Here is a 25,729-nt window from a genome sequence, read left to right as displayed (position 1 = left end):
TCGCGCTTAAGCCGGGCGTAGGTCGGCCTTGCGACGCGACGCGATCGTCGCGTTGCGTCACGAGTGGCCGCGCAAGTCGGTTGCGATGCGGTTGTCAGCGACTGTGTGCGACTAGTTACTGCCAGTCGCAATAGCACGCAGGTCGGTTGCGACGGTCGCGTCGCGTCGCAAAAGTAGAACATGTGCGACTCATTGCGACTGGCGTCGCTGGCAGTCGCAACCCGTCGCTGGCAGTCGCAAGGTAGCGTATGTCGGTGAGTCGTTGCGACGCGATCGTCGCTGGCAGTCGCAAGCCGTCGCAAGCCCGACCTACGCCCGCCTTTAATTGTTTCGAGTAAGCTTATTGAAGACTTGTCGGTATTCTGTTAAGGTTCAAACTTATGAGAGTATTTTCCGAGAAAAAATTAAATCGTGGCTTTTAATATTCCCCACTGTTGTTTTATCTTGTCCTCGGTCATCGTGGTGGCAATATCCATTTCTGTTCTAACTTCAGGTGTCACGGTTATCTGGATCCTGTAGCAAACATCGAGTGCACTAGCAACAACCGGTGGAATAGAAGACACATGAATAAGAAGCACAACAATTGAAGGCCAATAACTACAACGAGAACCAATTTGAAGAGAATTTCTGAAAATAAATCAACGCTTTAAGACTGAAATTTGTGTGACGATTTTCAATAAATTTTAATAAAAATACAAATCTTCGATGAAAATAATTTACATAACATCATAATGGAAACTGAAGCATCAGGAGAAATGGATGGTTCTTATATTTATCACCAATTATGTAAATGTTGAATAAAACAAAATTGGAATTAGAAACTACACGTCATAATCAATATGGATTACAACAATAAATAATCAATATTCAATATTTAACAATTTTCAAGTACGGACGGATATTTATTGCTATTGAGTGTTTATTCTAACACTTCAAATCTCATAAGTCGCAAAAAATGTTTCATTCACCCTGTGCCAAGTTCACTAATCGTCCTCACATACCAGGAGTTAATCCACAGAAATCAGGCCCTGGTATGCGAGGACAATAATTGAGTCCACTCGTAAAATAGCATTCGTTATTCCTCAGTCTGATCTGCAGCAGGTGCATCTGCTGCTTGTTCCGCAGGTGCATCATCGACAGGTGCGTCTTCAGTTTGATTATCTGCTGGAGGAGTGTCTTCGGCTGCTGCATCTTCCGGAGGCTGGGGTTCATCTTCTTGCGTCTCTGCTGGGGGTTGTTCACCCTCTGTTGCTGATGCTGTAGTCTCTCCTGATGCTTCAGTTTCCTCAACAGGTTTTTCTTCAGCTGTAAATAAATATTTAGATGATGAATAAAATTCAAATTCCAGTAAACTCCAGCCTTTAACTCATAGTTAACTGTAAACCACTGGAACTGGACCCTGATGTAATACTAATGTTACCAACATATTCTTACTCTTTCTTTCACCAACTAACTCATTACTAGTATTACATTTTCTTCCACGAATCATGGAAGATAATTTAAGAGAATTTCTTAAGTTCGTTCATAGAGGGTCCTCGATGACAATTAAAAAGTATTCAACACAAAATGATAAAAAAAATGCAAACACCCAAGAAAACGACAACAAAAACAACTCTTGAACAATTAAAGAATCTGACACAGGAAAATGCAGGGAAACACTGGTAATAATGATCAATGTACTGCATGAGTCGGCTTACAATCGCGGGTTGGACACAAAATGAATAACAGCACCATGGGGCCAGTTGCTCAAAAGTGAGTTAAAGATAACTGGCCAATGAATACCATGTAACAACAAACTTTTAACTGTCACTATGTCAACTATCCACTGGTAAAATCTTAAGTACTGGCCCCTGGTACTGTTTATAATTTGGGGCCGATAAAGTAAGCTGCTCATTAGGACTAATTATATACATTGCAGGGCCGTCGGAAGGAATTTTTCAGAGGTGAGGCTTATTTCTGAAGGATCCCCCATTTCACGGTCTCATTCACAGAAGCATGAGAAGAGTTGAGGCCAACCACCTAGTACAGAAAACGACGAGCTGCTCGGCGGTACAGCGTGCTTTTGAAAAATGCATAGAAAATTTTTGTTAAGCAAAAAAGTTCCGACGGCTCTGCATTCACAAAATGCAAAGGACGTTGAAAATTAAAATTCAATCAAACGATGAACTGGTACCTTTTTTTTCTGATTTTTCAATTTAGAATTTTTTTCTTATTTTTTTTCTGTTAAAATGATTGCAGTATTGAAAGTAATGCGATTCAATTATATATAAGATTACGGGAACCAATTATCAATAATCAAGGTTTAACACATCATTTCCACTCACCAGATTAAAGGTAAATTACGGTATTAGTAAATCCTAGAATAAAATTATGTCTCTAGTTAAATTACAGGTGAAAGGTTAATAGGTTATAAAGAAAAAATTGGACTCAAAATGTAAGGTATCGTATAATATCTACAACAAACTTTAGTAGACTCAGTAGAATTAAAGACCAACCAGATACGGCGTTGAGGAGGAGCATGGAAAATCAAAGTCTGTCCAAAAAATCTTTGAAATTCCCCACTACTATCCATACCGTATAGGTATTTTGACTTTTGAGAGAACGACAACAAAATTTCCAATCATCCATGTTTGTTTTCAGTACTACTGTTCCTAGCAACTAATTGTATAACTAGTATCAATTAGAAACGTGTGAAGATTACTTGAACTAAAATAAGCTGCTAAATTTACATGTCTACGAAGGAAACTTACATTGTTCAGTTACAGCTTCCTGACCCTCGGCAGCTGGTTGTTGTTCGCCTTCAGTTTCCTCAACTGCCGCAGTAGGTTCATCTTCTAGATCATCCTCAGGTTCTTCCAGCGTTATCTCAGTCACTTTACCCGCCTGCCATTTCGGAATGATGATAGCCTGTTGTTCCTCTTCACCACCTTCCTTCTCTTCACCAGCCTTAAAAAATGATGTTTTCACTAAACTATTCAACAATGGTAAAACCTATGTAATCTTGGCATAAATGTGTCCCAATTACTTCTAATTGTCAATTAGATGTCTAATTGTCATTTACTAAGATGGAAAAAGTGAAAATGAAGTGAGACATTGCAATCTGTGACATGCTTGGTGATGTTTCTTTTCCTTCTCAATTGAAGAAAAGTAAACAATCAAAAATTTCAGTACATGCTTCTTACTTTCTGGATAAGTTCTTTAATAAATTCTTTAGCAATTTTTCCACTTTTTGATGAAAGCTACACAAATTAATCACAGTTAGATTACTTTAAATCCAAACGACCAGTAATCGTTACAATAGCAACAGCAGCTTTTCTCGGTAGACAAACTAAGCAACTTACCTGCTCGACAGGGATATATTCACCATGCTGTTGACATCCAATATCAAAAACATATTTTCCTTTTCCATCCATCTAAAACAAAAATATTGTATCGTCTCAGCATCTTTTTGACATCTAACAATGAATTATGGATAACAGTGATTATCATAGCATCCCATGTTCTATTAACCATTAAAACCTTGTTATTATCTTCAACCTTGTAATATTGCTATTTCCAAAATCTCGATGTATTAAATAAGCAGCCAAGAAAATTCACCCCAATCAGTTGCTTGCCGGTTCAGACTGAATGGAAGATTGTTTGAATGAACCGGAACCGAATTTCCAATTATGAACTTAGATTTTAGAAAAAAAAATTCGACTGGCGATCACACAACTAAATTTGTACTTCGATTTCCGATTTCAAAATCAAACCGCCTGTTTCGCTCCCGGCAGGTGTGGTGGGTCTGTATGGGACACTCAATCAAAAAATCAAACAAAATTTACCAGCCAAATAAATAACAGCGAAATTTAATCCTATAGGGAATCCCTATTTTAAGATTTAAAAAAAACCTTGTTATTCATCAAATGTGAATTGAGGGAGCCACTTACACGTCCATCCTTGAAAACGCCGACATATTTATGATTAGCGTGGATCAGTTCCCCGTGTCCTTCTTGTTTCCCTTCTTTCCACGTTCCTGAATATTTAGACCCGGTCTCTGAGTACAGGTAAACTCCCTGACCGTGACGTAGGTGGCTCTGCCATTCACCTTCGTAATAATCGGCATTCACGTATGTGTATTTACCAAATCCGTGTCGCTGATCATCAACCCAGCTACCTGTAAACACAGAAAATAAATATGTCGTCATTATTTCAATTCTAGATATATCAAGGTCTTTTTCAAAAGGAGTACAAATCTTTTCAAGGAAAAGACGGAAGGGAAATAATGGGTTTTTTACTTAGCAGGTTGGGGTCTCCAACTTGTTTTGATAATTGGTACCACTACGCCAAGGTGTGATCGGTACAAATTGCAGCATTCGAACTGTCGCCCAAGATTATTCAAATTGAAATTGACTTATATATAGGTATAAAATATTTGAAATTCTGTGAATTCTATCCTTATGGTTCTATTCAAAAATTATATGCTAAATGAATCGAATTTCTCATGTACATGAATATGATTCAATAATCCTTTTCGAACTAACTGGCTACCAATCAACCATATTGAAAGCGATTAACATCAAAATCAATAGAGTTCTTATATACCGGTACCATGAGATCTGATCCATATTTTGATCTAATCCAGATACAATTTATGGTCCACCTTGTAAATGCATGTAAACTATGATGACGAATTATCCGGATTTCTCATGAACCCAAATAATGCGAAATTAAGGAGGTTCTACTCTATTTCAAGGACAATGTTAATTTCATCGATCAGTTAAACACACCTTCATATTTGCTGCCATCTGGATAGATGAAAGTTCCCTGGCCGTGTTTCTTATTTTTCATGTATTCTCCGATGTAACGAGCCCCATTTTTAAACCGGTACGTTCCTTGTCCATTCCGTTTGTTGTTTTCGTACATTCCCTCGTACGTATCGCCATTTGGTAGCGTGGCTTTACCGTGTCCATGTCTCTCTTCATTTTCATTTCTTTCTCCGTCGTATTCCTGATTAAGATTCGAAGATTCAATTAGAATTCAGAAGCGACCGCATAAATCATCAACCCTTACCCCTGGCCCTGGCTTTACGAAGTGGGGCAGACAGAATCAAGTAGGCCTAGTTAAACCAAAAGGGCCACCATGGAAAGATGACCTGAAAACTGACTATGGATGATTTCAATTTCATCAAATCCAAGGCGGCTACGATCTAAAGCTCACCCACTCTACAGGTCAGCCCGGCTGCTGGCAGCAAAAAGTAAGGCAGTTAACTGACTTTAAAAAAAAAGAAATCTTAGCTTGTGTCTGAACTGACTTGAGTTTTTGAAAGAATACTTAATTTATTGATATCAATTCATTTGTTGTCAAGTCAATCAATAATTAGGCCTATATAATTTGATTGATGACATTGACATTGTTGCACCTGTCCTGCCTGTCTTTTCTACTTTTTTTAGATTTTTCGTTTTTTACTGATAGAATTTAACTACTCACTCCTAAATATGGTCCTTGTTCTTCTTCGTATTCTTCGGATCCTAAATCAGACATTTTCGTCGGTTTTATTCAGTCAAGTGAACGGTAAAAGAGTACTGGCAACAACAAATTCAGCAGGAAAACTGTTACTGAGGTAAATGCTTGGTGCGTTGCTAATAGAAACGAGAATCTCCGACGGTCGTCGCGAGATTTGGATTATTTTTTTCACATTTTTATTTGAAATAAATGTTAAATATTAATTCAGTGAAAACTGGATTTAAACCAATTCAAAGACTTTCAATGATGAAATTGTGAAACAAATTTTTGATAATTTCCGAGACTAATTTTCGCCCACTTAAGTCATGTGACCGGGATGTATATGTACAAAATGGCGGACGGCCACGATTGACAGAAATTTTAAAATATTATCTCCTTTTTGTAGATTTTGCTAGAAATATGCTATTTTCCAATAGTTTCTGTTATATAGTGCCGTCACGAATAGACTTAAGGTAGGCAAGCACACGTTTATATTCAGAAACACCCTATTATACTGCCAATTCAGTGAATGTGGTGCCGTCAGTTAATAATAAGGCCTCTACTATCAGAATAATAAGGCATATTCACTACTACATCTGTGATGTAGTAGTGTATAGTACATTACACTTACTTATTGATTGTGGATGTTTAGATAGAGATAAAAACTGATTACTTATGATATCAATACACCGTGATGCAGTATGCAAAGTCTATCATCGATTTGTACACTGCAGTGTGGATGCACCGAAAGGGTTAATTGAAGAATCATCAGATTCCTTTAATTGAAGAATCTAGAATTCCTTCTTTCAGGAAAGAAGAATGCGTTTGACGTTTGAGAGAAGGCAAAACGATGTCATCTACTAGGAATGAGCCGGATGAAACCTGCTTCGAAACAATAGCCCTCGACGATAAATGCTGTGATTTGTGCGGCCGCGACACCGGTGAAAAGATCGAACCCTGTGATATATGTTTAAACCCGGTCATCGCACCGATCAAAACTGGTTATAATTCTCTACCCGAAGTCATCCATCATAACTACATAGCGCATCATTATTGCTTCCGTAAAGCTCACGAAGTATGTCACACGAGTCGCCATCTATTATCGTCGGAAAGTATTAATAACGATTACCGCCGAACACCGAGTCCGGGAGCAAGCAGCGACGGTTCGACGACGAGTCCGACGGTAAGTCCGTTTATTATCCGTAAACGATTGTCGGAGAGCATCGCCGAGGTTTATTCGGCGCGCCGGTTGAAACCGACGAGCGGACGGATTATAAACGTGATTCGAGATGGATTCCTCGTCGGCGGAGATAATCAACATCGACGCAGCACGTCGTCGCTGTTATCGAAACAATCGACGAAAACTCGTCACTCGACCGATTACCAACCGTGCGGAACTCCGCAACAGAAACGACGCCAACGATCGATGTCAGATGGCGCCTTTTTATCGGCGTCGTTGTCGAATTTGACGTCGCAAAAAGACGCGTATTCGCGACATGAAGTCAGCTATCGCGCGACCTCGTCCGCAAGCGATAACGCGAAGAAAACCAACCGAAAAGTGATGGAATATCAGCTACTACACGGCGGGGTATCTACATCCGATCTCGGCGACTTCGACGAGGACCTCTGGCAGACGGTGAAACCGTACGAAGAGCGCCACCTGGTGATCACGGTCGATAGTTCGGATGCGGTGTCTTTACAAGATTGGAAGTCATACTCGCCGAAGTCACGCGATGATGAGGAGGATAATGACGAATCCAGTGAATGTCTGGATAATCAACATGTGAAACGAATTGATAACGAATGTATACACAATGAAACCGTCAATCAGAAAACATTGAATACAACTGTTGATTGTAAGTATTTTTCATCATTGGTACTTTGTGAGTATATTCACTGTTCAATTATACTATTACCTTCTGACTATTATTGACTTCTTTTTTCAGTGAAACTGCTGAAAGTGGATGAACTGCGTTTACAGAAAAACATGCTTGACCAAAGGGTTCATTGTACGTATTTATGTAATGGAACAATTCATATTGTGCCCACGCATAGGAGATACAGTGCAAAATATGTAATTTTCTCCTGTGATGATAACATAATGCATTATAATGTGTTCATGGCAAAGGGGTTTAGAAACCAAAGGTTATTGATTATTATTGATAATGATATTGATAATAATAATGATTTATTTCACAATATATAGGACTGTTTACTGTATGGTAGTGTATATATATCTGTAGATTTTGACAACCTGTTAATGATTGAAAGGATATCCCTAAGCCTAGAGGCTGTACCAATGAAGGGCGTTGCCCTGAAATTTTGACTTAGATTTTCAGCTTGTTTCAATCTACCGGCAACTATGTTTCAGGTATCTCATCCGAGCTTGTCGACTTGTTACAGAAGAATTTCAGTTTGAAAGAAGAAATTGATATTCGACATGTAGTTATACGAAAACTAGTGCAGTTAGAAGAGGAAGGACTCCACTGATGGTGACACAGTGCCACGCCAAGATGGATGCCTGGCTGTCTGTTAAACATTTCTCAGTTGATAATCGCGTTTTCTGGAACATATCTTATCTTCGACATGATTCATTAGCGAAAACATATCAGGTCTGAGCATTGACGGAATATTGTTTATTGTATAATTATTGCCCTAATATGAATATAGTTATTGATTGACACAATCTAAACCTACCATACCTCCTCATCCTCTGTTCAATCCTTTCAATACTGGATGAAATTGTAGATAGTTTAAAAAAAAGGAAATAGATTGTATACCCACGAAAATACGCTTCCAATAGAATAACCGATACATGTACTCATATAATTTATGTATATATGTATTACTTGTGCGATATTCTCATTGTTTTTTCTACACATCGTATTTTCCTATGAACACTAGAATCTCTTGAGTGACAACAACATAAGTATTCTTGTTGTTCGATTGTCATGAGCTCGGAATTGATGATATTGATCATGATTTCGGAATTTACGGATGCCTCCTTTGGCAAATGATCGTGTTTTGTGGATAGATTGATTATATAAGTATATTATTACTCATATTGAATGGTCCTCATTACCGGTTGTGCTTTCTGAAAAGTCATATTTTTCCACAAGAATATTTGCTGCTGTTAGCACTTAAAAGTGGATGTTGTCAATGTCAACCATGAAGACATTTGTTGTGCTTGATCATAAGTTTTTTGCATTTCTTAATCATGAAACAGTTTTTCATTGCCAGTAAAAACGTCATGGAGATTCTAGATTCTATCGAGAACCACTATTGATAAGCTGGCCTTTTCGTTTATAAGCAATCTCATTTTCTTGCATAATCGTATTGCTTAGTGCTTAGAAAAAGTGTCTTCCGTAGATAGTTTTGCCTAAAAAGCATTTATAAGTTTGTGTTTATTCATCATGTTGAATTGATATTTACCAAACCATGTCTCAACTCGCACATGTAATTTGAGGAATCGGTAGGTGTTTATACTCAACTGAGTCGTGGGCTTCCTTCAGAATGGAAAGTTCATCATCATTACACATTGATATTCACATCCTCGCATAAAGAACTTGTATTGAGAAATGTTGAACAGTATTAGCTTCGATTCTAGGAAAATAAATTCTAATTTCAAATTTCCCATCACTGTTCAGTTTCACATGTGAAAATCATCGTCATATTGGCGTAATTAGTTAAAAGTTTAATTTACTTACGTGAAGATGATCTCTGAAATATGTGACTGAGTTATCTATTTACGAGTGGAACTAGTGAGACTAATGAGATGGTTTTTGTAAGTTTAAGCAAAGGCCCGATTATATTCTGAAGCCAGTGCGTGTTATTCGAATTCTCTGTGAATGGCAGATGAAATATTAGGTTACAAATGGAAAGTTTCCTGAGTAACATTACTGGGTATTCAAACACAAATGTTATCACAATTGATATGGCTGGCTGTGCTTTTATTCTTCGTTGGTATTATTGTTATTTATGTAATTTTGTTCATTGCTCAAAACACATTCCATGTTAACATGTATTTAAATTGTGTTGTATCGTTGTCTTATTTTACTTCTGTAATCTCATAACATTATGCTGAATTGTCTCAATCAGATCTTCTAAGTTTGGCAGCTCTCAATTTATTTATCTATCCTTACCAGTATATTAAAGTATATTAAGCATTTTAGAATTGGTGGCATTTTTCAATTAAGCCTCAAAATGGATCTGAATAGGGTCTACTTTATTTTCTGTCATTTGGCGTAGGACTTTGCAGCTAATTAATACCACAAAACTGAAGATTTTGTGTACTTTTTATTGTAAAATAGTGTTTGACATATCAGGGGTGTGTATGGTGTGTGTGCTGGTTTGAAGGAGAGCTCTATTTTTCTGTTAAGGTGCTCTATTAACAAAATTGCCAAAAAGCTCTCTAATTCTCGGCTGCAAAAAGAAATATATTGTAGAATAATAAATTTTTGTCTATAATGGAAAAAAATTCTTGTTATGTTAAATTTCATTAAAGTTGCACTGGAATCAAATGCGAAAGGAGAGGAACGAGATTTAAGGTTTAATGGAATGAAATAATTGAAATAAAGACCACTGCATAAATTTTTAAAGCAGTTACCAAGACAAGAAAGAAAGTCTTCTAGGAGCTGAGCGGGGAAAAATAAAGGCGGCTGTGAGTTGCATGACGGAATTTAGGTTGATTCAATTATCCGGCCCGCTAAACTAAATCAGTAACCGTCTCGTGGCGCTCCCTCGAGCCGGATAGTGCAACTACTTTGTTATGTTTGTTTGATTTTATTGTTTTGTCGTCTATTTAAAAGCTCGAATCCACGGTTTTAAAGAGGTAACTTTTTGGTTTTTTCAGGTCTAGATCATAGGAGACATATTTAAGTATCTAAATCTGCTATAATTATGAGACTGACTGGTTTTCAATTTACTTAAATTGCCGATAAAAAAGTGTAGATTTTTACGGTGGCTGAATTAAAAATGGCGGCGTTAGTCTGTTAGAATTCCGTCGTGAAATTCTGTTTCAAATTTTTTTAGACCTCGAAGGCAAGAAAACAAATTTTATAAAAAAGAAAAAACAAAAAAAAATCGAAAGAAAGTCATCATGAAAGGTGAAATCGCTGCAGCCGTCATTTTCATCACGAGATTAATTCAAAAGAACAACAAATTGAGCGGTAAACTGGTGAAGCGTTTCTCCGAGAGATTATCGGAGGCCCTGTCGGAACGATACGCGAATCATTGGTACAGCGACGAACCGACGAAAGGTCAAGGTTATCGGTGTATACGCATCAACGAGTTTGAGCCGATTGACCCGGTGCTGCAGCGAGTCGCTGAACAATGTGGTATTAACTACGATACACTGTGTCTACCTCAGGAATTAACGTTATGGATCGATCCTTGTGAAGTATGCTGCCGGTAAGAGAGAAAGAAACCATTTTTCTTCATCGATCAGTAGTCTGACCGGTGCGATTCAAGATTAGGGGACTATAGCAATATATATGTAGTGATCAGATAGTAATCAATTAAGTGATAATATTAGTAATTGATAAGGATGATATATAATGATAGTAATGTATATAGTAATTAATGATGATTAGGGAACTAAACCTAACCCTAACCCTAATCCTAACCACTAGTCCCCTATTCTTGAATCTTACCGTCTGACCCACCCCATCATAATGGCTGCTGATTGGTTGTGGCGAAATCTCAAATGTTTTTGACCCGGGCCAGAATAGGGTAGTTCGACGCGGGCCAAATGGTCTCTGTGTGATTAAGCTGCTAATTATTGTCATGCAAAATGTGTGTCTTTAGATTGAACCTCCAATAACGACTACCAGGGTTACTACTGGCAGCCTTTTCATGATGCACCCTTGATTGAGAAAATTCTGGGCCCGGTTCCACAGTTGTGAGCTAATTCAAAATCGTCATTTTCAATGTTTTATACTTATATTTCTAATATAACTCAGAATTATGCGGACATCCTGGATCTGCCTGTCATGGTGGAGTAAAACTGATAGCGAGTGATAATTGATATTCCATTTGATATTCATGAATACGCGAGACAAATGGGCAAAGTGGGCACCCTGATAAATTTTTGTAGTAATCTGAATTTAAGATTTTGGGATAGAAATGCCTGTAGGAACCCTGGAATAAGGGGCAGAGTTAACTGCGGTTATATCATACTGCTGGAATGACATTGATAAAAACTCGCGTTCATTCCTCGTTTATTTTGTAGATTCGGTGAGAATAAAGGCGCGTGTTGCACGATCGCGTCGTTCTACGACGGAGTCGAGGAGAACAAGGCCGAATCGATCGACATCGACATGCTCATCGAACAACACAACCGTCTCCGCGAACACGAGATGAAAATCCGAGCCATCGGAAAACGCGTCAACAACAACAATCAAAATCGCCACAACACGGTGAACGTATTCAAAGCGCGAATGGCCGCGCACCTCGCCAACGAGTCGAACAACCGCAACAACAATAAACTGCGTACATTCCACCACCACGGTCATCATCAGAAACTCGATCAGTTTCACTGGCAATCGTGAATCGCGCGTCGGAACTCATCCCCGCTTCCTGGTATATACTGACGACCCTCAGAATGACGCTTTTAGCTCACCGCCCGCCGCAAATAATGAACGTTGTTTTTTCCTTGGAATATAATTCCTCGCTCACTATGATTATATAGCCCCTCTTGAGTAATACGTTACAGTAGACTACCGTTTACCCTAATGCCTCAGATTATCTACTATTTGGCAGTTTTTCTATCTTTAAAAGGTCAACTACAATCCAAAACCATAGAAAAATTCTCTCAAACTCGGAATGATTTCTAGTTCATTTTCAATTAAGCTGCTATTAATTTTTAGGTCAAATTACTCGCATTTTTGGTGAAAACGGTAAGTGTTCTTTGAGAGAATTATTGGGCCCACGAGATCCGAGGTGAAAGAAGTCTACTGTATATGCTTTCAAGTAGAAAGCGCTCTAATAATTAAGTGCTCTCGACCCATCTTCCAAAAATGTCCATTTTGAATTTTGTCGGAAAGCACAGCTGATGATTATTTGTATGTCACCGCTGTTGTTTGTAGTAAGTTTCATGTGTAGCTTAGTTAAGCATAATCAAAACATAAAAACTGATTTTATTAGACATTGCTCCACACAACGCACATTAGCTTCATTTACGCTGTGTATCACTGTGATTTAGATAATCTACGCAATCCAAAGAAAAAATGATGATCTCGTCTTGAAATGTAAGCATTTTATTATCATTGTGCCACACTCTTCCTTATATTATATATATTCTATTTCCATTCTTTTCCCTCAAGAGTGGAAAAGTTAAATCAAAATCAAATCCTCATACAATGTTTTCTAGCGAAACTTTAGTCTTTAACAATCCGCTGGATTTTCTGTGATTTATCTCGGCTAATTGTACTGAATTGAGTACAGGACATTGGAAGTCCGATTAGAAATAGTTAGAGGGTCCCTACGACTCTTTGATTCCTTTAAAACTCCTAAACTGAAAATGTGTTAAAGGTTCTTGAAACTCCTTCGATTTGCCCAAGAATCCTTCAATTTTGAGAAACGGGCAGTTAGAAATGTTTGTGGTCATACAGTAATAGACTACACCTAAATCAGTACAGTTGGGACCAGGATTTTTTCTTACCAAATTAGAAAGGATAAAGATTTGCCTGCATAACTATCAAGTTAATGATTTACCGAGATAAACTGAACCAATTTGGATGGAAGCGGAGTCTACAGTAATTGGGTTAAAAGTGATGCAGACACGCCTCAAAATTTGAAATTTCCTCTTAGAAAACTCTCTATTCGTATCCTAGAATGGCCGTTCTGTAGGGACCCTGATATGATTTAAGTTTGAATGTAATGAATTTATTGCGGTGATACTTTCAATGTGTTAAATAGGTGCTAACCAAGACAGATTGAATATTTAATAAATTGTTCACATATAACAGTGTATTAAAATGTTAATAGCATGCGCAGGAAGGGGAAGGAAGGAAGGTCCAAAGTTTCTTCAAATGGGTATAACACGTCTATAGTGGGTAAAATAAGGACCAATATGCGTATAATCTAGATGTAGAGAGTTGTGATGTGTGTGGTGTGTGTGTGTGTGTTAGGTTAAGGCAGGTTTAGACCTAACAACTGATAGTTTTAGTTTTAAATGTTCCAATCAGAAATCGGTTTGTTTTAATTCCAATGATGGATGATCAGTTACTCGTCAGGAGATGTATGGGTTGAATTGAGTGTATCACCGAAGATGAAAGTTTTTGTCGCATGAGAAAAATGCATGCATTAAAGCGTAATGCCAATAATCATGAGTTTTTTGCGAAGTACAAGATGAAATTTTTGTATCGCTATCGCTTAGTTTTTTTTTAAGTTCATGCATTTTGTTTTTTTATTGCGTTTTTGATAGAATTTTGTTTTATTCATATACATCAGAGTATGGTGTACATATCTGTGTGTATAAAAAGCAGTTAGCATTTTTTTCTTTTAAATCTATCAAAAGTTTAAAACCCCTATGCCTTTTCAAATTTAAATGAATTATTGAGAATGATTGTAAAACTTTGGATTTCATATATTATTTGAAATCCGTTTATCCATCAGCTGCACTTAATCTTTTTCTTTGTGGAAACTTTTGTTGATATTTCATTATGGATGATTTCATATTCTATTCTATGTTTTTATGTGTGGAAATGCTTAATTGAAGAGACATTCCTATCCGCACTGCATCTATCTTAACTAGCCCTTCGATGTGATTCTAGTCTTTTTACGGGCTTCACGCATTCTGCCTCTTAAGCTCCTGAAGAAAAATTTATGTAGTTTTCAACCCTGGTTCAATGATACAGTGTAACCTTGTTAGCATATTGACGATCACGAAAGTGTCTTTTACCCAGGTCGACCATTCACGCTGGTGCCAAATTTGGCCTTACCAAAAACATCGGACACCGGGGTTCGTGCCAAATTTAATGACAGGACAAATCATACCGCGTTAATTCTCACTGAGAGGAAACTCGCCTCGCTTGCCACAGCGTCATTTTGATAGCATTGTAGTAAAGAGTGAGTGTTTTCTAATTAGGCACGGGCCAAATATGACTCCGGCCTGGTGTGGGTCCGTTTGACCTAGGCCAAATCATCTCCATGATCACAGCTTATATTGCTTTTCAAGATCAATTATCAGTTCCAAATGTGGTACCAACTAATTGAATCTTACCGATATCTGATGAAGCTTTAGAGGTTTCACTGTATTTTGTCTGTACCAGGTACTTATCAGTCACTCAGCCACTAACTAAGAGAAATACAATATATAAACTTCATATCAATGAATTATATTCCACATTTTGCCATAAAGGTCGTCTACAAAATACTGGCAGCAGATATTTTTGTAAGAAAAAGAAAACTAACAAAACGTATGATAGTGAATTTTTTTTCTAAGTGTCCTAGGGTGCCCCGGTTGCTGTTGAGAGCAACCGTTAGTCATGCTGGGAGATGTCGGGTGATAAAACAGTCAATAGTTGTGCTTAGTGAATAATAGTAATAATGATGAAAAGGATTTAATTATTTTTAACGAACTATTTAGCGAACAACAGATGTTTTTATGAAGCAGAAAAAGTTAATGTATTATCAATAATAGTCAATACAGAATTAATTGATAATATATTAATGATGATGATAATAAAAGGATTATTTATTCTGTATATAAACTGTTTTAGTGTAAGATATAATGTAATTAACATAGTTTTACCGTAATCGAGGTTTTTGTTAAGATTCAAAGTAAGTAATTTTTCTGTGGTATTTAGAAAAAATGAGTACATAAGCGCAGAGACCTGATTACCACTACCATTTTCCTAGAATTTCCACTTTTAAGAGCCTATCATTTACTGAAATATCTAAATATCAAACAGCATCAATGACATATCATGGTCTATTCTGGTTAGAAAATGAGATTTACTAATAACATATTCATTTTCGATTGAGAATCAGTCTTTAATGTGTAGAAATGTCTGGAAAGAATAGCTGGTAGACAGGTAACTTAAGTCTCTAAATTATTTTTGAGTTATATACGAAATTTGCTCGCATCATTTGATTTTCTATTAATTCGTTAACAAATCGGCAGAACTTTATAATTCATAGTGTGCTGCATTTTGTTCCGCTCAAGATGCACATCAGGAATTTGTTGATATGAGGTTAGGGGTCATTCATTTATTACATACGCATTAGTGGAGGGGGAGGTGTCAGTGCAATTGCGTACTGTAATGCTTAATGTATATGATAAAATGGCCGATTTTGCGTACAGAGGGGGAGGGGGGGTTGAAAAACTCAAATTTTATGCATACGTAATAAATGAATGATCCCTTAATAGTTGAAGACAAACTTATGTACTCATTATATTTTCACTTTCTCCTGTATATATACGACACCACTTGGAACAAAACTCGAAGACTGGCGTTTTTTTATAGCAAGTTGAACAATTCAGTTTTATCCGCAATTATTTCAGTTTTATCCGCAGCAATTATTTCGCGCGCCTACTTTATTTCGGAATCACCGATCGCCACTCTTCGGGGTTTGTACGATCGACGATTTATATGAAATATAACACAAGAAACGAGTGATAAACTGAATGCAAATTATATTTGACATATTGTAAAAATGATATTCCATTTACCGGTTTAACAAATATCAATTGACCTCTAAACGAGAAAGAGAATTCCTATGGATCTTCCCATTTATAGGTCAATGATAGGGGTGCTGTGTTAACATATTTTGTAAACGAACTACTCGCGAAGTAAGAGTAAGCGATATTTTAATGATTTTACTGATAGAGGCAGCAGATATTCTAGAGCAAATTACGAGTTGTGATATCGCAGAGAGAGTAGAATTGGCACTCATTCGCTTTTGTGAGATTTTGTGTTTTCTTGTTTGAACTTTTAATGAGCTAAATATCGAATAATGGACGACTAAGTTTCAGTGCCTGTCTTTGATTGAAATTTCAGAGATTTCTGCATTTGTACGTATATGGATGTATTTTGGAAACATTCAAATATGTATTTTAAATTTTTCACAATTTTAAGCTGTAACACCCGAATATACGCATTTACAATCGGTATAAACTAATCGGCGAGGCAACGATGTTGTCTTCTATTTTTGATATTTTTGCTTCAAAGAAGAGTGGACTTGCATTTTAAGATGTGTTTGTATATATTTCTAGGACCAGGCGAAGCTAATATTGTTTAACGAAGAGCCAACGAAAAAAAAATTTATAAAAATCCATAAAAAGTGCAGTATAAAAAGATACAATATCGTGCTAAAGCAGGGTTCATTGTTCTAATGGCATAGTGATGAGTTTATAAACTTATCCGATTAGGTGCTAGAAGAATGAGTGACCGCCCACTGTGATATGTCATATATCGTGCTTGCATTTCTTTTCTCATTTGTATATATTGTGTATAGATAAATCGACGCTGATCATCCTCGAATTGAGTAATTGTTGTACGAGTTGTGTGTAGATTGTAATTATAAATAAAGATGTACAGTTTTGATGCATTAATTCTGTCTCTGCTTCCTCAGTTTTATTTCTCCGTTTAATTTCTTACAAGAGTCCAAAATGGTCCATGAAGGCAACGGTATTGTGATAGATTGACAAGAATCACGATGAGCAGTTTATGTCTATTATAGGCCCAATTCACTTAAGAAGAAGTGCTACTTTTTCCGCAATGGAAGTGCAGACAAGTGCTCAAGCCTTATCACTGCAAACCATGTGCTGGATAGAGAGTATGTGACGAGAAAGAAGGTGAGTGATGCAGAATAGTGTGACAGAACGGAGGGTGTCAATGAATTCCTCATGTTTCATCCATCTAATTGGATACCATGCAATTTATCCTCAATAACAATGGTGAATCTCCTCAAAGCACGAATCACAAAATATGTTTTCTACACAAAAAAGAAATATTTTATTGCATCGATTAATTCACTGCATTAGACAAACATACAGTATACAGACCGTTTAAAGAAAGAAACTGATCAAAAAAATTATTCAAACCATTTTACAAGCAGTCAAAAAATTTAATTTCAATGCCAATTAGATTAAAACAATGCAAGTAAATGAATATCGTTTTCTTATTACATCTAATTATGTATTCAATAAATAAACCATACTAAACACAAACATAATTGATAACTAAAATACAAACCACTAGCACAAATTAAGCATTAACAGAACTTTGCAACTATATATGACATCAAATTATTACCTCAAGTTTAAAATGATCCACCACAAAAAACCAACGAAATCAGACATTAAAACTAACGGAAAATAATAGAATGAATGGAGTTATTAAAATCAATGCATTCAAAGCTATCCACCAATCCTGTTAAATCTGAAATTTTTTCCGAAGACTCCAGGACAAATTGTAGAACAAAATTATTGCACACATCTAGGGGAGATTTTCAACAAAAAAAAAAAACTGATAAATTCGAGACAGAAATCAGACGGTAGACCATGAAATTTAGCCGAGACTCGGAACTTCTATCTGATGATTTGATATTTGCTGAACAGTTTGTTGTTTTTCGGGTAATGCTCGCCTAAACAATAGAATATGTGGCTCTGAAAAATTGAAAATTCCAAAACATGTAAGCATAAATAAATAAATCAAACAGCTCAGATCAGGGCTCAGTTTCTAACTAAACCCTTCGTATAACACCAACAACTGACCTGGTTCATGAATCATATAATGTATCCAGCCAGGAGACTGCTGCACTGACAGATTTCTCCATTCTGTTTCAGTCATTAGACGATCTTTCGGTACAAGCCTCACAAGATCCGGAGGTAATATCACGTGCCTTTTGGAAAAATATTTTATTAACCAAACATAAATATTCTTTAAACTTACCATCTTCAAGAAGTAAGACAACTGACTTCAAAGTGAAAAAACACATCATATATCATAATATACTTTTAAATACCTGTATTCATAATGTTCATCAAAGTATTTATCAGAATACTGAATCTTATCTGCTGGCATGATGAAAATTCACATGAAACACTACAAAAATAGAAAACTAGCGTCTCATATGTACCAAACCGACGTGCCCTGGCAAGCGAGGAGGAAGATGAACCGATTGCATTTTTAAGGTTGAATCACGGTATTAATTCATGCTAAATCAATATATTCTGGCTATATTCTTAAACCCATAGACAAGTACTAACCTAATCGGTGAAATAAATGCAGAATCCTGATTATTACTCGTTAATTGGCGAATATTCAAAAGAATTTGGTCTTTTAATTCTTCCAAACCTGGCGCTTCCGCGAGTTGTGGCAACGATTTTATCGTCAATATATGATTTAATGAACTTAAAGCTATTCATAAGCAATTCCATATATTTTCTAGGGTGTAAATTCTTATCAATTTCAAATCTGTGTCTTTATTGAATTGTTATCATGACTTAACGAGGTAAAAGGTGTTGTAAAGAAATAAATTGTTGATCATCAATTTTCACGATACATGAGCCAATTTAGGGGGCAGCACAAGATGGTAAATTGTAAAACCAAGCCCGAATTTGGTCGGGTTCGAAGACCGGGTCGATAAGATCATAAAAAATACCAAAAATTGTTTAAAAATCAACAGCTTTGAAATGCAAAACTCCTCATAATTAAGAAGCAAAGAGGCTACAATAAAAAGTTTTTATTTCTAGTTTACAGTCCATGATCTAATAAACACAAATACACATAAGTTTCAAATTAATTCCGGAGTTCATTGCTCTATATGTAATCCATTCAAAAAGAAAGCTAAAAATTTTCGGAAAACACTCGGATCAAAATCCTCATAGATGGTATTGCGTAACATAGCGCGTCGAGGTAGTATCTTATGAAACAGATAATTGTCTTTGTCGATCCATACCAGGTTTTTTATTCCATCATTCGAGTTTATATTCAGAGTGTTCAACTGGAAACAAACGAAATGGAATTTTTCGCCATCGGTTTTGATGCCCTGTACGGTCACCGGTTCGGGTAGGTTAGTAACATTTGCCTAGCGAGAAACGAAAAACAAAATACACAAATTAGTATAAATCGTGGACCCTGTTAAACAAAACATCTGATAAGATTGGCTGAAGTTGTATTATCTTTATCGATCCTTATCATAATAGAGATGAATCTTGTCTAATCAAGTATGGCATTTCATATACAGGAAGTATAATCAAGGAGTGTTACCCCGTATTTTGCTTTAGCTCTAGCCACAGCTCTACCGAAAGCAAACATTACAGCTTGGGCAACGTGTTGTTCTGAGGTCCAGAAGTCTGTACTCAACCACTTCTCTTGGGTCATATAATCAGTGTAGGTAGTGAACAGTGTGTGAGGGATATTCAGAGCAGACGCTAATTTCCAACCTATATAGATAAATGAATTCAATCATGATCTTTGTGGCAACCTGTATAAAATTTGTCTTTTTTCTATTTGCACAGGACTGAGCATCTTATTACAGTAAACCTTGCCCAACTCAGAAATGGCCAACTCAAGAGTTTTGACTAGCTTGGGTAAAAACTAAATCAGTTTCTGACTTCCTAATGTATTCTCCAATTCTCAACTCAGACTTTTTCTTAACTTGGACCTATCTTGCGGTCCCAGCTTGTCTAAGTTTCGCAAGATTTACTGTATTTTGTGTAAAACGTTTAAAATTCTATGTTTTAGTTTTGTGAACCACCAACCTGTACTCTCAATAGGATCGTACGTGTGAGTCTTCAATACATCCAACAACGGCGACAGCGGATCTAGATCGGGTAGATTTACATTCACTGTAGCATCTACTGTCTCTTGATCAGCAAAAATAGGAAGATCTTTCGAAGACGACAATAGAAATGGCAACGTTTCGTTTACCATAACAGGCTTGCCTGAAAAAAATTCATAACAACTTTTCCAACAACTGACACACATTTAAAGCTTAGGATTAGTTGATTTTCAATGATTTCACTCAAATGTTGTTTTCCATTCTTCTGACACAAGTTAAGTCTAGCCAAGTTTTCAGCAACTGACCCATGATTGTAATGAAATGTCTTACCAGCCATTGTCAGTAGTGAATTGGTGTAGTGGTCTCTTGTTAACGTTCTATCCATAAGAATCTCTGGATATTTGTGGCTCAGCGACGAACATAACTGTACCAAATTCCTCAATAAAAGTTTCCTAGAGACAGGAAATAACACAGGCTTTCATATGCCCTATTTCATAGACATTACAAAATCTATACAACAGTCTATAACACTTTCAGTGCATCTAAACCAGTGTGGTGTATAAATTGGTGATGGACTTTGCTAGTACACCGCATCGTCCTATATTGATATTATTGTTTGTTATCTCGTTTGAAAGATGACAGCACCAGTTAAACATAGCAAAATATTAGCAACTAACAACACACTGCGCCACGGTACTAGGTACTACAGCGATGTGTCCATTATTTCACACACTGAGGTGGAATCTTTCAAATTATCTCCAGCACTCAGGTATTAGTCAGCATTGAAAGGTTTAATATGATTCATTAATTGAAGAAAGAACATTTTGTCAGAATTGTTCTACTTTCATGATTGCTTACGGTATTTTATCGAAAGGGATGCCTTTTTCCGATTTGAAATGCCACCTGGGCACACGAGGGTTAAATCGTCTTGGAAGTTGTTCGTATGTCGTGTCCCACACGTGAGCTTGCATAATCAGTCGCTGAACCAACAAATTCTGGACATAAAAAGATTTCCTTCATTGCAAACAATTGTAATTTTAAATTCTAACTTTGTTATTAGGTTCAATGACATGGTGATGAAATTACCTCATCTGGCATACTTTCGGCATCCATTAATGATTCTATATTCTTCGGGATGCCATCTATAATTTGGCTTTTCGTTAAAACTCTGATTTGATCGAGCGCTAAAAATGAAGGTAATAATCTATAAATCTAATTCTCCTTAATACAAGGACAGTATACTCAGCCCAGTTGACCGCGTTAAAACAATCTCATTGATTAGGCTAAACAAAAATGATACCTTGTTTCTCCGCAGCGGCCGGGTCATTTTTGTAAAATATGATAAAATTTAAAAACAGTTCATTCCTATAACTGCCGGGTCTGTTATGGTAAAATTGATCACGATTTTTAAAAAAGTAATGTATAGGGAAGATAGGCGACCGGCCGGGTCAACATTTAAGCTCAGCAGAGCGGAGAAACGAGCTATCAATTTTTTTTAGCCTTATAGATAGTGTACCTTCAGTAAGTTTTGTCCCGCTATTGAAAACATGTAGAGGATTTTCTTGCCAATTCTTTGCATCTTCTTTCTTTTTTGGAAAACTTGGAAAAAAGGAAAACATGACAATTAATGATATGAATTGGACATAGTATCGGTACTGGGGACACAATGGTTTAATTGATACATACAACCATCGAATACTTGGGTCATCTGGAACAGGTGGATTCCACTTCAGAGGTTCTTTTTCAGCCATAGTGTTTTCAACTTCAATACCTGTGATGCAAAAAATATGAATTCACAAACGCCCATTTTTCCTCAAATTATGGATTTCTAGTTAAAATTGAAAGTTTAAGTAGTTATAGTTTAAAGACAGATGAGATAAAAATAAAACTTGTTATGCTGTTATAAAACTATTAAAACTGTTATAAAAACTGTAATGCTGGATTTTTGGTTGTTGGTTGGTTGGTTGGTTCAATAAATGGTTGTACATTTTTTAATTTTTTACCTTCTTCGCGAAGAAATTTATGTTGTACCACATTCGGCATTGCTGGAACACCTCTGAATTTCCAAGCTCTTTTAATCATATATCTCATACTAGTCCGATACAGTGTCTGTGTTAACCTCATCGCGCTGCTTTTAGGGGAGAATTATCGTGAAAAATGGTAAAATTCTGAAAAACGGAAGTAGAAAGTTGCTCCACTGGCTTGCGGTAACCGAATGTACTCGCATGCCACAGTCAGTAGAGACACCGGCACGCGAGTGGTGACTTAGTTAACACATTCGCCGCTAGTGTTGTATATAGGGGCAGCACTGGACGGTTGATATTTGAACCACTCTGGAAACACTACAAATCGTAAATTGACTTGAAGTCCAAATACCGGCATTTATACACAACTAAGATGGCAGCCTCTATGTTTCGACCGGCGGCGTCGTTTTTATCAAAATTTCAGGTAAATATTTCACTACTGATTGATATCTTGCGTGAATCATGAATAGATATTTCTCAATTATCGATTTGGGATTCTTTTTTTAGAAATATGAATCGGACAAAAATCTTGTTAAGTTACAAAAAAGACAATTTCCATTTAAAGGTCCTGCCACCACACAATCACGGCAATATGTTATACTCGATTTCATTTTCAGTTCTCATTGCGTTCCACTAACCGATTGATTGTACCAGGTCAAACTGTAGTCGTCGTTCCTGCTCTGGTGCAACAGCAACAGATTCGTGAAAAGCACAACCGTAAATTGAACATAAAATGGAGAAGGGAGCGCCGAGCCAAAGTGTTCAAGATGAATTTACCGAATACGGATGATCAACGAAAACAACGAAACATGTCGATGGAAGAACAACGTTCCGAGATGAAAAAGAAGGGAATTTTACCTCCTCGCACTTTCCAAGAACGTCCGATTAATATCAGTTGCTCCAGTACGTTGCTGTTATATGAAGCATTGGCCTAAGTCACATATAAGTCGAAAATAGTGCAGAACCTCACCATATCCTAACCCTTTATTTGAATCCTTCCTTAGGGCTTGACCACATCGAGAGCAAAATTATGTTCGCCAAAGATTAATGTGTATTAAATTTCCTAATACTATAAGACTGCTTACAATAACTATATTCGATTGGTATTGTCAAAAAATTATATAACAATTCGATCTCTGTTGTGACCATGTAGTTTACTTAAATGATCCAATAATATCAGTTTGCAAAGTACTTATATCTGACTTCAGCTGAAGAATTTTCATTGAAATCTGTTCTGCGAATGTGACATTTTTTTCGATGTCTTATTACATTTCATGGAATATTTTCTAGATGAAATAAATAAGCCGTACGCTCCTCCGGAAGGTGATGGCCGACAGTCTCTCATATCTGTACCGGTCAGTACCAGTTAATCATCGCAATTCAAACTCTCAACTATGGATTAATGTATTCAATGTCTAAAATTATCAATGATGTTTAATTTTCTTCAGGGCGTCAAACAACGTTACACACAAGTCGAGAAGAAAGGTAAATCCATACTGGCAATCAGAAAAATCAAGCAGTATGACGATGACTTCAATTCTCGAGACTTCGCTGAATTTGCGCAGGAAAGTTTTCGAAAAGTGCACGAACTTCTTCAAGAGTAAGTAGTGTGTCAGTCCAAGCAGATGCATTCCATGTTTTGTAAAAAGCTTTATCAACTCGAAGAGAATATTACAATTTTCTGGTCAGTTGGTTCAAAAGTTGGTTGAAGAGTATCACAATATCAATCTTAATTGTTGCTATGTGAGTGATCTACTGGTCAACTTTTACCAACTTATGAGAAACTGGCCCCTGAATTCTATCATTCTTGCATGGATTCATTTTGATTCCAGTTACAAGAACAATGAGTTTGAACTGCATGATCTTGTCACGGAGAAAGCTTATCCGGTAAGTGTGGTGTGCAATGCCTGAATTTTGTGGATTTTGGAGACAGAATAGAATACTATTTATACTGATTTTTTATATGTTTTTAGGAGATGACAGAAAAACTCGATTTGAAAACGATGCGTTGGAAATTTATTGATACAGTTGAACCACCTCGAGTTGTACAAGCAAACACTCAGGATGTGATGAGTAAGGAGAATTTGTTCGCGCAGGTGACAGTTAGATTGCATACCAGACAGGTAATTTAGAATTCTCGTTTTCTTTACAGTCAACCTTCGATATACCATCCACATCAGACACAGTTATATAAGATTTTGGTTGTAGATCAGGGGTTTTTAGGGGCAGTTTATCTGGGGTTGACTGTTTTATAAAACAGGGAGACCACTTACCTGGAAATTCAGTGAGTAGGGAATTTTGTAAAAAAGCCTAAAGTCAGGGGATCGCACGAAAAATTGATAGTTTCCGTCAGTGTCTTTCTTATTTGACTGTTAATTGATTGGATTCTTAGCAGATCAAGTCAGGGAAAACAAAGTGCATTTCAGGGAATATTCAGGGGGGAGAAGCAAGTTAAATGACAGTTGCAACCCTGATTTTGGCTACTTCCAAGAAACAATTAACAGGACAAAATACAAAACCTGGGATGATGATATATGAGGGGTTGACTGTGTTATGAAAGTATCCGTGTCACCAGTGAACTCATATTCATGATTTCATCTTTTTTGTCATTGTAGACTTTAGCGATTTATGACCGATTCGGACGCCTGATGTTCGGAAGTGAGAGCGCCGTACGCGACGTTCTCGAGTACGTCGTGTTTGAGAAACATTTATCCGATGAATACGGCGTGTGGAGAATTCACGGTAAAATCATACCGGAATGGATGCCGCCTAGAGACAATGTTCGTAACACGTTCCGTAAACCGCAATTACCCGAAATCTTACCGGACGATGACGAGGAGGCTGCAGTTAAAGAAGCCGATGTCGTTGTGAAAGATGTGCCAGATTCTGGGACGACACCAGCCCTGGCAGGTGCTTAGATTATCCCGGAGACTAGTTTTCTCTATAACTGCCAGAGACTTTGTAAATCTTAGCGTTTGTTAAATGTGCAGGTCGTTACTAAAATGAATGTAATGTTTGTGATTTGTTGTAACTGATAAATGGAGAATAAAAGGCTGATTAGTAATGAAGGACTTGTATTTGATTTTGTTCGAGCTGAAGGAATGTTGTTCAAGGCACAGGTTTCTCAACAAATTTAATATTTCAAATCGATTAAGGATTTTGAACTTCGAGCTGAGCCTCTATCTAGCTGTATTGAAAATAGTGTTGTGGCAAGCCAAGTATTTTATCTTTTACTCCACCACTCATCCAGCGTCTCATTTTACAATATTTTGTATATGCTTGTACTACATCTTACAGTGGATTTTCGTATATATATGAATATTATTATTTAATAATAATATTAACCAGTCTAATCTATTGTAATAATTTTGATAATAATTATCAAAATTATTACAATAGATTAGACTGGTTACCGATCTCAGATATCAATGGGATAGGCAACCAGTCTATACAATAGGCCTCTAGGTTCTATGGAGGAGCAGCCGTCC

At 36.8% G+C, this 25,729-nt stretch overlaps 6 protein-coding genes across 7 annotated transcripts; 3 read left to right on the top strand and 3 right to left on the bottom strand.

The window, feature by feature from the left end:
* Positions 1-658: 658 nt before the first annotated feature.
* Positions 659-5,615, bottom strand: LOC141906934 (radial spoke head 1 homolog). Its single transcript, XM_074796430.1, has 6 exons — positions 5,470-5,615; positions 4,770-4,989; positions 3,930-4,156; positions 3,342-3,413; positions 2,751-2,946; positions 659-1,305 (listed from the first exon to the last, which is right to left on the bottom strand). The coding sequence occupies exons 1-6, from the start codon at positions 5,521-5,523 to the stop codon at positions 1,076-1,078; spliced, it is 999 nt and encodes a 332-aa protein (XP_074652531.1). The 5' UTR covers positions 5,524-5,615; the 3' UTR covers positions 659-1,075.
* Positions 5,616-5,830: 215 nt separating this feature from the next.
* On the top strand, positions 5,831-9,904 carry LOC141907111 (uncharacterized). Of its 2 annotated transcripts, XM_074796681.1 has the most exons (5): positions 5,831-5,957; positions 6,295-6,588; positions 6,640-7,340; positions 7,431-7,493; positions 7,856-9,904. In XM_074796681.1, exons 2-5 carry the CDS (start codon positions 6,335-6,337, stop codon positions 7,972-7,974), a joined length of 1,137 nt encoding a protein of 378 aa, XP_074652782.1. In that variant the 5' UTR covers positions 5,831-5,957; positions 6,295-6,334; the 3' UTR covers positions 7,975-9,904. The 2 variants fall into 2 exon arrangements, with proteins under 2 accessions (XP_074652782.1, XP_074652781.1); XM_074796680.1 differs by having other exon boundaries at positions 6,295-7,340.
* Positions 9,905-10,253: 349 nt separating this feature from the next.
* LOC141906824 (protein BTG3-like) lies at positions 10,254-17,031 on the top strand. The gene is made up of 3 exons (XM_074796228.1): positions 10,254-10,315; positions 10,516-10,893; positions 11,714-17,031. Exons 2-3 carry the CDS (start codon positions 10,583-10,585, stop codon positions 12,030-12,032), a joined length of 630 nt encoding a protein of 209 aa, XP_074652329.1. The 5' UTR covers positions 10,254-10,315; positions 10,516-10,582; the 3' UTR covers positions 12,033-17,031.
* A 466-nt stretch (positions 17,032-17,497) lies between these two features.
* On the bottom strand, positions 17,498-18,805 carry LOC141907401 (cyclin-dependent kinases regulatory subunit 2-like). The gene is made up of 4 exons (XM_074797025.1): positions 18,701-18,805; positions 18,457-18,536; positions 18,206-18,333; positions 17,498-18,097 (listed from the first exon to the last, which is right to left on the bottom strand). The coding sequence occupies exons 2-4, from the start codon at positions 18,513-18,515 to the stop codon at positions 18,000-18,002; spliced, it is 285 nt and encodes a 94-aa protein (XP_074653126.1). The 5' UTR covers positions 18,516-18,536; positions 18,701-18,805; the 3' UTR covers positions 17,498-17,999.
* Positions 18,806-19,197: 392 nt separating this feature from the next.
* On the bottom strand, positions 19,198-22,384 carry LOC141907360 (large ribosomal subunit protein mL37-like). Its single transcript, XM_074796978.1, has 9 exons — positions 22,221-22,384; positions 21,904-21,988; positions 21,734-21,816; positions 21,304-21,401; positions 21,076-21,212; positions 20,548-20,669; positions 20,198-20,380; positions 19,704-19,879; positions 19,198-19,521 (listed from the first exon to the last, which is right to left on the bottom strand). Exons 1-9 carry the CDS (start codon positions 22,339-22,341, stop codon positions 19,246-19,248), a joined length of 1,281 nt encoding a protein of 426 aa, XP_074653079.1. The 5' UTR covers positions 22,342-22,384; the 3' UTR covers positions 19,198-19,245.
* A 220-nt stretch (positions 22,385-22,604) lies between these two features.
* LOC141907052 (large ribosomal subunit protein mL45-like) lies at positions 22,605-25,305 on the top strand. Its single transcript, XM_074796603.1, has 7 exons — positions 22,605-22,665; positions 22,859-23,144; positions 23,532-23,596; positions 23,690-23,841; positions 24,074-24,128; positions 24,215-24,364; positions 24,857-25,305. Exons 1-7 carry the CDS (start codon positions 22,615-22,617, stop codon positions 25,157-25,159), a joined length of 1,062 nt encoding a protein of 353 aa, XP_074652704.1. The 5' UTR covers positions 22,605-22,614; the 3' UTR covers positions 25,160-25,305.
* The last annotated feature ends 424 nt before the right edge of the window (positions 25,306-25,729 follow it).

The sequence above is a fragment of the Tubulanus polymorphus genome, chromosome 6 (genome assembly GCF_964204645.1).
Source record: "Tubulanus polymorphus chromosome 6, tnTubPoly1.2, whole genome shotgun sequence".
Lineage (NCBI taxonomy): Eukaryota > Metazoa > Nemertea > Palaeonemertea > Tubulaniformes > Tubulanidae > Tubulanus > Tubulanus polymorphus.
This window is presented reverse-complemented; position numbering and strand designations above follow the sequence as displayed.